Source organism: Lepus europaeus, chromosome 10 (genome assembly GCF_033115175.1).
Source record: "Lepus europaeus isolate LE1 chromosome 10, mLepTim1.pri, whole genome shotgun sequence".
Lineage (NCBI taxonomy): Eukaryota > Metazoa > Chordata > Mammalia > Lagomorpha > Leporidae > Lepus > Lepus europaeus.
Window position 1 is genome coordinate 14811650 of NC_084836.1, and position 17609 is coordinate 14829258.

The window sequence follows — 17609 nt, forward strand, 5'->3', positions numbered from 1 at the left end:
GTCGTATATAAAAGGTATATACACAACTGCTCTCTGATCCAGTAACTCTATTCCAAGAGAAATGAAGACATGTCTACACAACGATGTGTTTACAGCAGCTTTATTCATAATGTCCAATGGCGGGGGGAAGCTACCAAATAGGAAAACAGATGAACTGTGGCGTTTTCATGCAATGGTGCAATAAAAAGAAATGAACTACATGAACAAATGACATAAAATAAAAAGGTACAGCTCATACAAACCTCAGAATATATGCTGAGCAAAAGAAGCGACACAAAAGGGTTTATACTGCCAGTTACAAAACAGACAAAATTAACCTATGGTGAAAAAAGCAGAATAGTGAAGAAAAAAGGACAGAAGAAAATATTGACTAGAAATTAGTATAAGGGAACTTTTGAGATAATGGAAATATTTTAAGTCTTGTAAAGGTTAAATCTGAACACTTTAGTGTATGTAAATTTTACTAAACATAAAAGAATGGATTACTAAAAGACAATTAAGTAGCAGGGTGAGAAGTGAGTGGAGATTTAGATGAAACATTCTGCCAAAGTTGATAACTGTTGAAGGCAAGTGATAGGTGCGTGAGAGTTCCTGATGCGATTCTAAATACTCTGTACATGTTGAAATCTTTTCACGATAAAAGTGTTTTAAGAAAAGGTGATGGGGGCTGGTGTTGTGGCGCACTAGGCTAAGCCACCTCTTATGACACCAGCATCCCAGGAGTCCCAGATGCTTTGCTTCCAATCCAGCTCCCTGCTTTCCCTGCTAACACTCCTTGGAAAGCAGCAGTTGCTTGAGCCCCTATCACCTACATGGAAGACCCGGATGGAGTGCTAGGTTCCTGGCTTCCACCTGGATCAAACTGGGCTGGCCGTTACAGCTATTTGGGGAGTGAACCTGCAGTTGGAAGATATCTCCCTCTCCCTCACTGTTATTCTGCCTGTGACAGAGTGGACAGTGAGAGAGAGAGAGACAGAGAGAAAGGTCTTCCGTTTGCTGTTGGTTCACCCTCCAATGGCCGCCGCAGCCGGTGCATGGTGCTGATCCAAAGCCAGGAGCCAGGTGCTTCCTCCTGGTCTCCCTTGCGGGTGCAGGGCCCAAGGACTTGGGCCATCCTCCACTGCCTTCCCGGGGCATAGCAGAGAACTGGACTGGAAGAGGGGCAACCGGGACAGAATCTGGTGCCCCGACTGGGACTAGAACCCGGTGTGCCAGCGCCGCAAGGCGGAGGATTAGCCTATTGAGCCACAGTGTCGGCCAAAAAAATAATAAATATTAAAAAAAAAACACAACAACAACCCTGGTTTTCAGTTCATCAGGAGAAACAATAGCATTCCTGCACCAATTAGGTTCCTTTCTTCTTTGTGCTTCAAAATCCAGATGGGTGATCACTTCCTCTGAAGCTTCTCCTAGCCTACTCCTCTTTTCTGTAATTTTAGTGCCTATGCACAGAGAACTGGGGTATTTTCTTCTTGTTCGCATCACACTACATTGTAATTATCCATTTACTTATATTCCTCTTACTAGACTTTGAGACTGGGAACTCATCTTTTTGACTCCCAGACACTAGTAGAGGGCCTGGAACTGAATGGAACTCCTTCCCTTGTGACTAGATGTGGACATCAAATCTAGGCTCTTCCTGCTACAAGGCATTAGAGCACAAGATGAAAAAACGACCCTGGGAACACTGGCTGAGTGACCTGGAGGGAACTAGTAACTAAGTAACTCAGAAAAACAAGTTAGCAGTTGGCAAGAAGCATCAAGGGACGGGGCAGTTTGGTTTTCCCTAAACTGAGCTGTCTTGCTAAAATTTTGGCCTGCTAGTTCCCTTGGGAAAAAAAAGCTGAAGCGCCTTCATTTCTTTGAGAGGAAACAGGAACACAGGGGAGCACGGAGCCCTTTTGATACAGCAGAAAGCCACTTCTTCCTGGACCACCTAAGAACTGCCAGAGCTTCATGGTGCCAGGCTTGTGCAACAGCCGGAGTTGTCCATCAACACTCCCAGTGTACCCTACTCCACTCCCCTGGCAAAAGTATTAGTAATAAATAACTTCTCCATGTACCAGAGCCTTAAGCAAGGGTGACATAAAACCTACAAGACCAATACAGAGCAAAGGTTTCATAAACAGAAGAAATGCTGGAGGGACTAAAAAGGAAAACATAAAAAACAAAACAAGACAAAAAATCCACAGGTTTTAAAGAGTCCAGTAAATCACCACATTGTCAAGGGTTCTAATACATAAATAAAGTAAAGCACATCCACTATGTTTCCATTCAGAAAACCATAGATCATTCATGTTTTTGTAACTGATAATACAGGTTCAATCTGTCAGCCATTTTGGATTACTCGTATCTCTGTACTCCTTTGTTAGTTGCAAATAACTAATCTACACCTTGATCCAGAGTGCAGACCCTTTCAGAGTTATGTTCAGGGAAAAGGAACACTTGTCTTTTCTTACATCAAATAATTACATAGTCCTTCAATCTTTTCACTGGTCTTATATAACTCAGTCAGATGAAATTTTCTATCACTACTTTTTTAATAGAAACAAGTGAATGGTTTTCCAATTGACTGTTTAGCCCCTGCTCAAACAGTTTTGCAATGCTAGGGTTATTTGATCAATGATGATGTTTGCAATAAAATGCACACTGGGCCTCCTTGAAGTCACTGGGATATCACTAAGGTAGAGTGCCCTGCAGGGCACTACCCAGCTTTGTGTCTCCCTAAACTGAACCTGAACCAATCACTCCTGTTCATAGGGTAGATTATATATTTATATTCCTGGACATTTCTTATTGCTTTTTCTTCATGTTCTTGGGACTTGGAATAGTATCCCTTCAGTTGTTTCAAAGATTCATGCTATCAAGGATTTTTACTTTGTGTTTTTTTTTTTTTTTAAAGATTTATTTATTTGAAAGACAGAGTTACAGAGACAGAGAGAGAGGTCTTCCATTCGCTGGTTCACTCCCCAGATGGCCGCAATGTAAGCCAGGAGCCAGGAGCTTCTTCCAGGTCCCCCACGTGGGTGCAGGGGCCCAAGCACTTGGGCCATCTTTACTGCTATCCCAGGCCATAGCAGAGAGCTGGATCGGAAGAGAAGCAGCCGGGACAAGAACTGGCACCCATATGGGATGCCGGAGCTTCAGGCCAGGGCGTTAACCCGCTGCACCACAGTGCAGGCCCCAAGGATTTTACTTTGAATAAAGGACAAAAATAGAATCTTCCAAATCCAAGCAACTTTTCCTGGTGCGGCCTGTCCAGTGATTTGAGTTGACTATTAATTAACCATACAGAAAGAGAACGGCAGGAATGGGAATAATTCCTTCTGCTTTGTTTCATAACTATACATACCTACATAGCAGATTTAACTTTCCTAAATATTTCGCTTAGTCTATAAAGATATCAAGACTGATTTGATTTCGGAACAGACACAAACAGACCCAGTGGGACATGCTATCTCTACAAGCACACTGGGTGACAAGGAGAAAGTAGTCTAGAACTTTTATCTTGAAAGAACAGAGAATGTATCACGGCTAAGTTCAAATTGTTTACTGTGGTTTTGTTGTAGTGAATTCCTACCTCCCAGGATGGCCATGAGGAATGTTACTACTGATTTATACTCAGCAAAGTACCTTACAAACAGGAGACTAAAAATCCCAAGTATGGCTGCTAGAGCTCCCTCTCATCTGGGAGAGGAAGTATAATTATCTGTGTTACATTTAACATACATAGTGCTCCCCTATCTTCATCTTTCAGTCTTGAATATTCTTTTTTTTTTTTTTTTTTTTTTTTTGACAGGCAGAGTGGACAGTGAGAGAGGAGAGAGACAGAGAGAAAGGTCTTCCTTTGCCATTGGTTCACCCTCCAATGGCAGCCGCGGCCAGCGCACCGCGCTGATCCAAAGGCAGGAGCCAGGTGCTTATCCTGGTCTCCCATGGGGTGCAGGGCCCAAGGACTTGGGTCATCCTCCACTGCACTCCCTGGCCATAGCAGAGAGCTGGCCTGGAAGAGGGGCAACCAGGACAGAATCCGGCGCCCTGACCGGGACTAGAACCTGGTGTGCTGGCGCCACAAGGCGGAGGATTAGCCTGTTGAGCCACGGCGCCAGCCCCATCTTTCAGTCTTGTGCCTAAAATCCCCAGGATACAACCCAGAATGCCTGAACAGATCAATGAACAGACTGCAGTGGTAAAAGGGGCAGCTCCAAGGACCAGTGAAGACCAGTGGGCATTCAGGAAAAGCAATCAGGAGCACACTGCATAGCTAAAGCCCATCAAAGCAGGGAATTAAAAAGGCTAGTAAGGAGAAATGCATGAAGTTCCTAAATCTGAGTGATTTTAATAAGGGAGAAATATTTGCTGGTATATTAGGACATCAAGCTCTTTGTTATTATCCCACATCTAAGACGCCATAAGCTGATCATTTGTACAGGCAAACCCCTTCCTTCAATCCTGAAACTTCTCTACTACTTCTCCCATCTCCCCCACACTCTTCCTAGATCAATAACCCTAAAGGCCACTGCATCTGATGTCTTATCAATGAGCATTAAATCTCTGGTTCCATTTCATAGCAAAGGACAGTATGAAAAGACACACCTGCATCTGTGTGAAAATCTGAGCTTTCTGGCACTCTTCCAAACTGGGCCCAAATGCAGCCATCACGTGCTCCTCTGTCCCAATCATCTGCACAATTTCCTGGTCACTTTCAACACCCATGGCCTAGGAAGAAAAGAAAAGATAGAAAGAGTGTTGGCTTTGTGTTAACTCAGTGACATTTGCTTATGCTAATTTGGCATTGTTTGTGGGTATTACTTCTAAGCAAAAGCTAGCTCTTCTCTCAGAAATGGTGCCATCTGGCATTGGCAGCATCTCCCCAAGCTGCAGGAGAACCTGAAACAGAAATTTTGATCAGCAAGAGACATTCTTAAGCACTGTGTGTGTGTGTGTACTATCTTCTCAAATTTTTAAAGAGTCTCAGAGTTTCATTGTGAAAAATGGAAGCCAGGAAGTACATCTGAGGCTATGGACAAACTGGAAAGAAAAAGAGTACAAGTATCAGTGAATCAAAAACCACGCATTGCTGAAAAGAAGCAGAACCCCGATTAGTTTTGTCACAAGATTCATTTTCTTTTGAGAACTGTCAAGTCATTTGTATTTAGGCTAAAAGAATTTTTCCTAAAAGATCTTTTACTTTACTGCTCTATTCTATGACTTCTCACAAGTCATATTTTATGCAGGTTTTAAAAGATTTTTAAAAACTAAGCACACACTTAACAGGTTTTAGAAGCTCTCTAAGTGTTTCAAGGTGGCAGTGGCTGCACAGGTCTCTGTAGATTCCCATATGGTCCAAAAGCTCACTCCTTCCCACGTTTGCCTAGAATTCTGCTCTTTGGAGAAATACAGCATCATCTCACCAAACCTTAACTGGCAGAGGAATATTCTGCTTCTCAAAGCCGGCTGGAAAGTTAATGTTCGCACTAGAATTCTTCCCACAGCTGTGCAGAGAAGACAGAACCAGCTAACTGACCAGGTATGCTTGGATGTTCCGGTTCTCAGCTCTCCTCCACACACCAAGAGAAAAGGAATATGGAATCCCAAGTCCCAGGGCAGAACATCAAGGGCAGCTCTAACAGCAGACAGATCTGAGGTGCTCATCCTAATGCAATGCCTACAACAGACACCAACATTTGCTACTGCTGCTGTTTCGTAACCTCTTCTACAGCATTTGTGCCATGAGATGGCACAACCCGGTTCCTTCCAGCTCAAAATCCTATGATTACACCTCTGAACTACAGCACCGTATATTCTATAAACTCTATTTGGATACTTTAGGATCAGATGTAAACTTACTGACAAGTTTTGAAGGTTTGGGGGATGCAAAATAGATGCTACATCCCTTAGTCAATTGTGGTGGTTTTTCTTTATTTTCTAAAAGACTTATTTATTTGCAAGGCACAGCAACACACACACTGATCGATCTTGTTTGCTGGTTCACTCTCCAAATGGCTGCAACAGCCAGAGGTGGGCCAGGCCAAAGCTGAGGGCTTCATCTAAGTCTTCTATGTGGGTGCAGCGGCCCAGGCACTTGGGCCTTCCTCCACTGCTTTCCTAGGCACATTAGCAGGGAGCTGGATGGGAAAAGGAGCAGCTGGTACTTGACCCGGAGCCCATACGGGACGCTGGTGTTGCAGGCAGCAGCTTAACCTGCTGCACTACAATGTCATCTCCTGTGGTATTTTTAAAATGTTCACAAATCCTTTGACACTCCCTTTGAGAGGGGGAGGCAAATTCCTGTCCACCTAAGTGTAGGCTAAACTTAAAGATCCACTTCCTAGGAAAAAAGCAGAAACATACATATTGGAGGCTTGGTCATAAAAGGCACTGTAGCATCCACCTTGCTTCCTCTGTCACAGTGCTTGTTCTGGGAGAGGTCAGCTGCCAAGTCTGAAGACACTCACACATTTTCCAGGACAACGGTCCAGTGGTGGGGCACTATGGCTTCTTATTCTTAACAGCCAAAGAGGACCCGAGGCTTTCTCTTTTAATTTTTTTTATTAAATTTTATTTTAATGGGTCTCAAAATTCTTTGACAGATCTTTGGTCAAGTTGTTTCAATTAAAAAGTACTGATTTTAAGAACTAGTAACTGAAAACTGCTACATTCTCTCTCTCTTTCTCTCACACACACACGAGAGAGAGAGAGAGAGAGAGAGAGAGAGAGAGAGAAGCAAATGGTCTACAAAATGTCCTCCTTTTCTTCTGAAGGTTTTGCAATGCTCCGGTTCATGAGCTGGGCTTTCACTGTTAAACTTAAATCATCATTGAGACAATCAGTTCTTTCACCACTGATTGAGAAAGGAGTGGCAGAGATTAGGGAAAGACTTGGTGACACTGCCACCTCCAGCAGCCTTCTGGTCCACTGCTCTGATGACGCCCACAAAGACTACCTCACATCACAAACAGCAAATCAACTCAGAGGAGAGTGAGAGCCCGCATCAACACATGGGCTTGCCTGGAACCCTACTGACTGCAGCATGATCAGAGTTCAAGAATCCATCTTCGAGCTTCTTACCAGAATGGCAGTCAATCTTGTCCTTCAGCCTAGCAAACTTGCAAGCAGTGTGAGCTGTGTGACAATCCAGTACAAGGACACAGCCAGCATGGATTTGGCCTGGAAGGCTAGGATCATCACCTGAGCAGGAAAGCCGGCCAACTGCTCCTACTGCTGAGTCATTTTTGCTGTCATCAGCAGTGTTGCCATAACAAACATCACTGACAGACATGTTCTTGATTTTAAAGCCTCAGAGTCTTGGGCTGTGATGTCAATGGAGTAAAGTGACCACCACACCAATTTTGAGAACACCCATTTCCACTTGGCCTACAGGATGAACATCAACACCACCAATTCTGTGGACATCCTGGAGGGGCAGACGGAGGGCTGTCAACTGGACCAGCGGTGGGAGGATGGAGTGCTGGGTTTGATGAAATGTGTTCCCACTGCCACTGCCACCCTTATGGGTGACTTTCTCTTTCCTGAACCAAGGCATGTTAGCACTTCGCTCTAGCAACTGGAAACTGGCGCAAGTGCTACTGTGTCAGGGCTGCAGCGATTTTCTTAACTTGAGTGGAGACTTCCTTAAAAATTTCCTCGTATCTCTTCTGGCTGTAGGGTAGCTCAGTGGAATTAGGTTTTTATGTTTGTTTGCTTTTAAAAAAAAAATTTATTTATTTATTTGAAAGAGTTAGAGCAGGAGAGGCAGAGGCAGAGAGAGATCTTAGATCTGCTGGTTCACTCCCCCAGTGGCCACAATGGCCAGGGTCATGCCAGGCTGAAGCCAGGTGCTAGGAGCTTCCTCTGGCCTCCCATGTGGGTGCAGGGGCCCAGGGCCTTGGGCCATCTTCCACTGCTTTCCCAGGTGCATTAGCAGGGAGCTGGATCAGCAGAAGTGGAACAGCTAGAACTGAAACTGGCATCCATACGGGATCCAAGCGCTACGTGCTGCAACTTAAACTGTTGTGCCAAAGTGCTGGTCCCTCCTTTCATTTTTTAAAGATCTATTTATTTGAAAGCCAGAGTTACAGAGAGAGGGAGAGAGAGAACTTCCATCCACTGGTTCACTCCCCCAGATGGCTGCAATGGCCAGCGCTGGACCAGGCTGAAGCTAGGAGCCAGGAGCTTCATCTGGGACTCCCACGTGGGTGGCAGGGACCCAAACACTTGGGCCATCTTCCATTGTTTTCCCAGGGCATTAGTAGGGAGCTGGATCTGAAGTGGAGCAGCTAGGACACAAACTGTCACTCATATAGGATGCAGGCAGCACAGGAAGTGGTTTTACCCTCAATGCCACAAGGCCAGTCCCTAGAAACCATTTTTTTTTTTTTTTAAACACATACCCTGTGTGTAAGCCGGAAGGGCATGCTTAAGGTCTGCCCATTTTTGGAGATACCAGGTGCAAACTCCCATCTCCTACAGCAACAACAGAGCAGCACAGTCAGCCTGTGATGTGCCTGCATCTTTTAAAGGAAGCTGCTGTGTCCTGGAGCATCGAGGACAGTCACATAGTGCCTGCCGGTCTTAGCTGTCACCGGTGATCACATGCTCACGCTCAGCTCTGGTTTATCCAAGAAAAGCCCTTCCCGTTTCACCAGCCTCCTTCTCACTTGTTTCAATGGTTCTTTTTTCAATCTCATCACATTTGTACATCAGATGGCCAGCAGTGGCAGATCTGCCCAGCTATGTGACCAACAATGGTGATATTCCTAGGATCTTGTCGTTTCCTTTCCCATTTTGTCTCTGATTTAGCAGTGGTTTTCATGACACCTGTGTTCAGGTAAAAACCTGTTGCAAGAAAAAGCAGACCTGCAAGTTTCTGCCAACTGCCATGATGTGGGTCATTATGGAAGAGACCCCCAGCTGCCAGGTCAGCCTTCAGATGACTGCCACCTTGGCTGACATCTTGTTGTACAGAAGACCCTGAGACAGAACACCCAAATTCATGACCAGTAGAAACTGTGCTATAATTTGTCACACAGCACAGGTAACTAATATACCAACTTTTGGAATTAGATAATTTCAACTTAAAAAATTTGTAAGTGCATAGCTAGTTTTGTTCAATATGCTTTTGTTTCACAAAGAAATTTTCAGGACACAAAACCTCCACCACCACCCCCTTTTTTTTTTTACTTTTAATTTTTGTGGCCTTTTTACTTCTAATTTGACATGATACATTTATTTAAAAGGATAATTGCAGTGCAGGCACTTGGTGCCATGGTTAAGATGCCTTTGGGGACACCCACATCCAATACTGGAGAGCCTGGGTTCAAGTCTCGACCCCAATTCCAATCCAGTTTCTTACTAATGCACACCCTTGGAGGCAGCAGGTGATGGTTCAAGTACTTAGGTACTTGCAACCTGTGTGGTGAACTGGATTGAGTTCTAGGCTCCTGGCTTCAGCCTGGCCCAATCCTGGCTCTTGCAGACATTTGGGAAGTGAACTAGTAGACAGAGGATCTCTGTTTCTCCCCACCTCTCTCTATGCCTTTCCAATAAGCGAAAGTAAGTAAATAGTTTTTAAAGCAATACTACTAATCATTAACACACTTAGTCTATATTGGATCAAAGGATAGCAACCCTAAAAGCTGATCAGTTTTACTTTTTAAATGAATGAACAAAAACCAGGTTATTCTTAGCTCAAGCACACTGTGTTGCATCTACTCAGGTAGTGATGGCACATAACGGTGCTGCAACAAGCACAAGGCAAATGTGCATTATGAAAAGCTATGCGTGGACTGCAAAAGCATTGTTCCACCAAAATAAACTTGTCTTTCATTTCCATTTTCCACAAACTTCTTGAAGTGCCCTGTATGCTGTATACTTTTCTGTGTGTTCTGCAAGTAGCCAGTCAAATATCAGAACAGAATTTTTCTCTGTGAAAAGCTAACTGGAGTATAAGATAATTTTTACTTGTCAATCTCTCTATATAATGATACAAGGGTTTCAACAGAACCAAAATGTAGGAGAAACAATACAAAGATAACTAATTTGCAGTGGAAGCCATCATGTTCTTCTGAAATCTTTTATAAAAAACGTTTAACCAATGTACGTCACTTCTGAGAAGAAAGCCCAAACGCTACAAGAGAGCTATGGGACAGACAACACGCATGTGGAACGACACAGCAGAAAAGGGACTGAGACAGAGTCCCAGAGGTGAAGGGGCAGCAGCTTTCTGGACAAGCCCCCATCACCATCGAAGTCATGTGAACTGAGGGCCACCTAGATGACCTTGATAATTTTTACTTCAGTAAACTGCAAGTGAAAAAGACTATAAACTTGATTGCCACCTTTGGTGTTTAAAAATAATGAAAGTAAAAATTCTTCATTTGCCATACAGACAGCCACTTCAAGTTGTAATCTAAGTGGTAATTTTATAATTGCATAAAATTCTTGAATGGTGCAACATGAATCTAAACAGACTGCTCAAGCTCTCCAAATATATCTGAGCAATGAAAGCAATATATGCCAAGCACATTGTAAATGACACCATATGTGCATAAGCACGCTTACTGCCAAAGCTTTCGTGCCAAAGGACAAAACTCTTCCTACACTGCCCCACTCACAAACACGGGGCCATCACTCAGTCAAGCTATCATCGAAAGTGCTCCTGCTCCCAACACCGAACTGACTTTATGACTATTTAGCCTTTGGTAGCGACAGCTACAAATAAATGACATATTGCCATGGAAACGACAGCAAAATGCCCAACCATTCTGCTTTACAGACATAATTCAGACATCTGAAAATTAGCTTTATATGGAACTCTTTTTACTCCAGATATCTGAAGTCATTCCTGCTAGCTAACAAGCCAAAAGTAAGTGCTGTAAAATAAGCTTATGAAAAAATAATAGAGAATGTGTGTTGGTAAAAGGTCACACACAGTGTGGCAATCAGCAGTACCAGTGAACAAAAATAAAAATAGGTGTTCTTCAAAAGTGACAGGAAGTCTTCTCCTTGGATATCCACAAAGTGTAACTTTTAAAGACAGAAAGAAGAAAAGAATACTAATGAACAGAAAAGAATAACATTCACACTAATAGCAATACAAGGGTACTTTAAGATGTTCGTGAACAAACAGCATTACAGTATAAGTTTATTTTGGTGCAAAAAAAATTTGAAATCCAGGCATAGTTATTTCATATTAAGCATTTCTCATGAACTTTTTAAAGAACCTATATATGACTGGACTTCAGGTCTTTGCAGCAAAATATATGTATATTTTGATTTCATTTTCCACAAATGTCATCTATTTTATTTCACACACACATACACACACATATATATATACACACACAGTTCACTCCCTTAATGCCTGCCATGGCTGGGTTGACAAAGTCAGGTGCCAGAAACTCAATACAGGTCTCCTGTGTGAGTGACATGCACTCAATTACTTAAGCTGTTATTACCTGCTGCCTCCCAGGATTAGAAAGAAGCTGGAGTCAAGAACCCAGCCACAATACTATGGGCTAGGGACATCTTAACTACCATGCCAAATGCCTGCCCCTCCACAAACTTTTTCAAGTACTCTCATATGTCAAAAAATATTGTGTGAAGGCAGGAAAGAAGGTACCTTGTAAAAACATCTGTATTTGGGAATCCCTAATTTTTCTTTAAAAAAAAGACTGAATCAATCTACTATTACTAAGATCAGTCCCAAGTGATAATGGGAGCACTGTGATGATCCTGTTCGACTCTGTTAACTGTTTCTCTTTAAAGATTAAAAACGTCCGTGGAAGCTGCTTCCCAAGAAACAATGCTCTGCACCCTGACATCTGATCCTCTTTTCTGCAAAAGCCTCCAGCCCACAGATGCCACCATGGTGCAACTGCTGCATGCCTGGGAACACAAGATGTAAAGCAGGGAAGATTCATGGGCAGGAGAACCTTTGTAGCGATTCAAGTCCATAAATAAGGCTGATCTATGTCTTAAGAGCTTTATGCATCATATTCAGACGCAGCAGGGAATCTGGAGACCCTGCTGCTTCTGTCACTTTTAGCCAATTGTTCGTTACAATCAACAACCATCAAGGCCTAATGACTGTCAAGGTCTAAGTTAGGGCCACACAAGGCACAAAGAGAAATGACGTGCCTCTTCTGGTATCCCAGTTTATTCTCTCCGTCTTCTGACAGTGAATGGTGAGGAGAACTAAGGAAAGAGAAAGGGAATCTGTCTTCCAGGTACTCTGCTTTTCAAAAAAATACACGATCTCATGCACTCTTCACAACAACTCTCTTAGGTGGACTTCTCACTTTATGCTTGAGTTATCGAAGCCTCAGAGAGACTGGAAAGTTTGCCCAAGGCCACAGGGCTATTAAGGGGAGAAGCTCAGATCCACGCTAGATGTGTCTGATTGTGGGATACCCAGTTCTCTAAGCTGCCTGCCAGATGGAAAGTCTAACGGTGAGCAGACCAAGTTCCCTCAGCTTATGAAAACACCCCTAACGTGGGAGACCAAAATCCGTGACTGCATCTGACTAAAACACTCAGCCCCCTTATCTGAGTTAAAATTTTTTAATTATTTATCTTAATTTTTATACACTACTGGTTAGACTATTGTAAATGGATACATTTCAGGGAACAATCTGGCAATGTGCCCACGTTACACTCCTATTCCCAGGACTAAATTCTCACAGAACATAAAGTCAGCAGTGTGCACAGATACGTACGCGCAGGGCAGTCAGCAAGTTCCACACAATCCACCTAAACTAAGGATGAGTATTCCTATGTGGACACGGGATTCCTATGTTGTAACCCTATGTAGACTCACAATTCACTGTTAAGTAAAAAAATAAAACAAAACTGATGTGTACATCACAAAAGCACTGGAAAAACGCATCTGAATGTAAAATGTACTTGTACTGATTTTCAGTGGCTTTCTAAATGTTTACAATACTTCTGGCTTTGGCGTGACCCAGCCACAGCTGTTAGGATCATTTGGGGAGTGAACCAGCAGATGGAAGATCTCTGTCTCTCTTTCTGCCTTTCAAACAAATAAATAAATCTTTTTAAAAATAAGTTTTCTGATTTTAATACACGCACAAATCTGGTTATACCTTTTCTACATGAGTGACAAAAGTTTATATATATTGTAATTAGTTTTTGATTTCTGGTCTAAAGAAAGTAGCATTACTTTCATTAAGTGTCTAAAGCGGTCTAACTCCTGTGGATACATGGGAACATGCTGCCCTCTGCTGGAGAAGTAATTCTACATCAATAGACACAATCTGGTTTTTTGTTTTTTTTTTTTTTTCATCACTATATACCTAAGACACTGTGTTGGGCACTGTTGGATCCCTACAAGAAAAGGCAAAGTTAATTCTGTTCTTAAAAAATATAAATATCAGGGGCTGGAGCTGCGGCTCACTAGGCTAATCCTCCGCCTTGTGGCGCCGGCACACTGGGTTCTAGTCCCGGTCGGGGCGCCGGATTCTATCCCGGTTGTCCCTCTTCCAGGCCAGCTCTCTGCTGTGGCCAGGGAGTGCAGTGGAGGATGGCTCAAGTCCTTGGGCCCTGCACCCCATGGGAGACCAGGATAAGCACCTGGCTCCTGCCATCGGATCAGCGCGGTGCGCCGGCTGCAGCGCGCCAGCCGCGGTGGCCATTGGAGGGCGAACCAACGGCAAAGGAAGACCTTTCTCTCTGTCTCTCTCTCTCTCTCACTATCCACTCTGCCTGTCAAAAAATAAAATAAAAATAAAATAAATAAAATAAATTTAAAAATTAAAAAAAATACAAATATCAAAGAAAGAAAATAAAAAGTATATGTATTTAGGAATTCTGTTTGGACTCCCTGATAGAAAGGTACTTTTATGCTAATTATCATCATTATCATTCTGAAAAGAAAATAAATAGCTCCATCTCATTATAGAACTCAAAAGCACACTGAGCTACACTAAACATAAAAAAATAAAAATACTTCCCACAACCTCTTCCACAAACTTGCAATTGGAACATGCATTTCCTGCATGAGAGCCTGACCTGAACACACCTAAGCCACACCTCTGACCCAGGCACGTTCCCTGGCTCCCGGCCACCAGCCTGACTTCCACACTAGTTCCCGGACACTACAATCTGCCTCAGCTTTAACAGCCAGGACTGAGCTAAGCCAGAGGGAAGCTGGGAAGTCAACCCAGGGCTCTCGCACATAAGGCCTGGGACTCATCTATCTGAGCCATCACTTGCTGCCTCCTGAGTCTGCAGCAGCAGAAAGCTGGGATTGGCAGCCAGAGCTGGCAATCAAATCCAGTCACTCCAACGTGGGATGTCGGTGTCTCAATCATCAGGCAAAATGCCCACTCTTTTCCTGTTTTTTCCTACTGTGACTCAAAACTATTGAACATACATATTTAACACTGAACATACATATTTAATTCTGAAGTTAAATGCATGAATGAAATGATAAATAAAAGTTATCATTCTGCAAAATTATCTGACATAACCAATATTTCATTAAATAATGTAGCTTGTTGGGGATGGTGCTGCGGTACAGTGGGTTAAGGTACTGCTTGCAATGCCAGCACCCCATATAAGCGCTGGTTCAAGTCCCAGCCACTCCACTTCTGATACCGCTCTCTGCTAACGCTCCTAGGAAAGTGGCAGAAGGTGGGCTAAGTACTCGGGACTCTGCAACAGTGTCGGAAGCCTGGATGGAGTTCTGGGCTCCTGGCTTCAGCCTGGCCCAGTCCTGGCCATTGAAGTCATTTGGAGAGTGAACCAGCAGATGAAAGATCTCTATCTCTCTCTTTCTCTCTCACCCCTCAACTCTTCCTTTTAAATAAATCTTTAAAAAAAAATTTTAATTTTACTAGTCATTAAGATTCATTTTACACCCATATACAGTTCCTTGTCATTATCTTAGGTAGTTATGTTTTATAAAGTTGCTGAATTACACTGAATTGTCAAATAATGAACTTAATTATTAAATACTAAATTTTTAAATAAATACATGCTGTACCTGGGGAAAACACAGGGTTAGGTTTCTTCAAGCCTATACTCACCACCTTTTCCTCAACTAATCAATAGGAACTTTTTAAATGTATGTTTCTGTTTAAGAACACCTTATTTAGGGGCGGACGTTGTGGCTCAGCAGGTTAAGTCACTGGTAGGAATGCCCACATCCTACATCAGAGCACTTGATTTGAGTGCTGGCACTTCCGCTTCCCATCCAGCTCCCTGCTAACGTGACTGGGAAAACAGCAGCAGATGGCCTAAGTAACGTGGGTCACTGCACCCATGTGGGAGACCAGGATGGAGTTTCAGCTCCTGGCTTTGACCTGGCACAGCCTGGCTGTTGCAGCCATCTGGGAAGGGAATTAATGGATGGAAACTCGCGCTCTCTCTCTCTCTCTATGTGTGCATGTCTGTGTGTAACTCTGCCTTTCAAACAATAAATATTCATTAAAAGAAGAAAAGAATATGCTTTTTTTTTTTTTTTGGACAGGCAGAATGGACAGTGAGAGAGAGAGACAGAGAGAAAGGTCTTCCTTTTTGTCGTTGGTTCACCCTCCAATGGCCGCCGCGGTTGGTGCGCTGCGACCGGCGCACCGCGCTGATCCAACGGCAGGAGCCAGGTGCTTATCCTGGTCTCCCATGGGGTGCAGGGCCCAAGGACTTGGGCCATCCTCCACTGCACTCCTGGGCCACAGCAGAGAGCTGGCCTGGAAGAGGGGCAACCAGGATAGAATCTGGCACCCCGACCGGGACTAGAACCCGGTGTGCCGGCGCCGCAAGGCAGAGGATTAGCCTGTTGAGCCACAGCGCCGGCCAAGAATATGCTCTTGAGACATTCACAGTGAACTTACAAGCCAGCTTCACTACAACTCACGCCTGAACAAAACGTATGTGACACCGTTCACTCTGGAAGTCTTGTGTTCAGGAACTCGGATAGCAATTCAGCGTGAATCTCAAGGGCCATCGTACACAGGAAAAGCACCAACCAAAATCACAGAAAATACAGAAACCATAGCATTAAACACTCGAGATGACAGAGGGCCAACCCTGTTCCACCTCGGCTGGGAACATGCACCTTGGGGTGACTCAGTTTTTTCTTTGCTCTGTGCACACAGTTATCTGAACAGCCACAAAAGTACCATAGTATTGATTTGGGGTTATAAGTAAATTTTAGTGAGCAGGCCAATTCACAAATACAGAAACTGCGAATACTGAGGATTAACTGTATCATGTAATGCCACTCTCTTTCTGTTTACTGATTAATACTACAATTTTAACTATTTATAGACTGTGCATAGTATTTATATCTCTGAGCATGTTAAGCACGTCACTATGCAACTATCTGAGAACACTATACTACTTAAACATTATTTCTACAGGAAGTGGGTTTTGGGTTATAATCCAACAATTCACCAACAAATAAACCAGTTATAGATTGAAGATTTATGTTTATGCAGGATCTCACTGGAACCTAGCAGTGCACTAAAAAAAAAAAAAGAACAATAAGCTTGGCCCACATTCTCTGTCATGTGCTGGGAATTTAGTCTATAGTTGGCCTTGCCCATGTGTAACAACTGTCCCTACCCGTGTGTACACCAATTTTATTACAGCAAGAGATGTGTATGTTCATTGATTGAGGATTGGTTAAACAAATTACAGGATGCCCACCAACGGGAACACTGCAAAAAGAACTCAGAAGGTATGTATGTACCAACATAACAGCATCTCCAAGATGTAAGTTACGAAAAGAGAAGATAAATCAAATGCAAAACAATACGTAATATATGTAACAAACCAAAACACATGAAAAAAAAACCTAATATATATTCATGTGCTTGGATATGCAAAACTATCTGCTGAAAGATACACAAGAAACTAGCAATAGTGTCTTTGGGGAAGAGAACTGTGTTAGGTATAGGGTGGTGGTGGGGTGCTTACCTACCATTATATATACCTTTGTGCTTTTAGAATTTTTTATTACACACCTTTCTTTTGATTGGTTAATATTTTTTTGAAATATCTAAACATCAGTCTTAACTTTCAATCTAAAATACATCATACGACTGATAAAATTATCTATTGCACAAATCGTTTTATTCTTATAATTCCTTATCTTCCACATTTCTAATTAATATGAAAATAAACCACAGAAAGAATATGATCTCCTATAGACAGCTGCACCCTTACCTTAAAAATGATGACAATGGGTATATCTTCTGACAAAGTATTGTGCCTCAAATAAAATCGCCCTTGTTTCACAGCCATGTTGGTTCTGCTTTTTTTCTCATGGGTTGAGCTACAAGTGAACACACATTGGTTAAACTGCACCCTCACTTAGCTTCAAGCTGGTACCATGCTATAGCAATGATCACCAATCGAGGAGGTTCAACCGATCAACTGATCACCATGGTCCTTTACAATATGTTGTTTTGTAGAGATGCATAATCCTTCTCCCACCCTGCTATACCCCCACGACTGGTAAGTACTGGATAAATGGACATTGCAACTGCCTCTCCATCACAAAGAACAATGCAGACTCTGAGGCAATCCGTTCTTTACTAGTTGTCAGAAGAGAAACTCATCTTACCTATGCCACAAATATTTCT

At 42.9% G+C, this 17609-nt stretch overlaps 1 protein-coding gene across 2 annotated transcripts in view; it reads right to left on the reverse strand.

The window, feature by feature from the left end:
* The window catches only part of POLR3B (RNA polymerase III subunit B), a 116729-nt gene that overhangs the window by 82544 nt on the left and 16576 nt on the right, over positions 1-17609 (reverse strand). For both annotated transcript variants that reach the window (XM_062202976.1, XM_062202977.1), the window contains exons 9-10: positions 17191-17299; positions 4597-4719 (exon numbers count right to left, since the gene is read on the reverse strand). In XM_062202976.1, coding sequence (XP_062058960.1) covers positions 4597-4719; positions 17191-17299 — 232 coding nt within the window. The remainder of the gene's footprint in view (positions 1-4596; positions 4720-17190; positions 17300-17609) is intronic.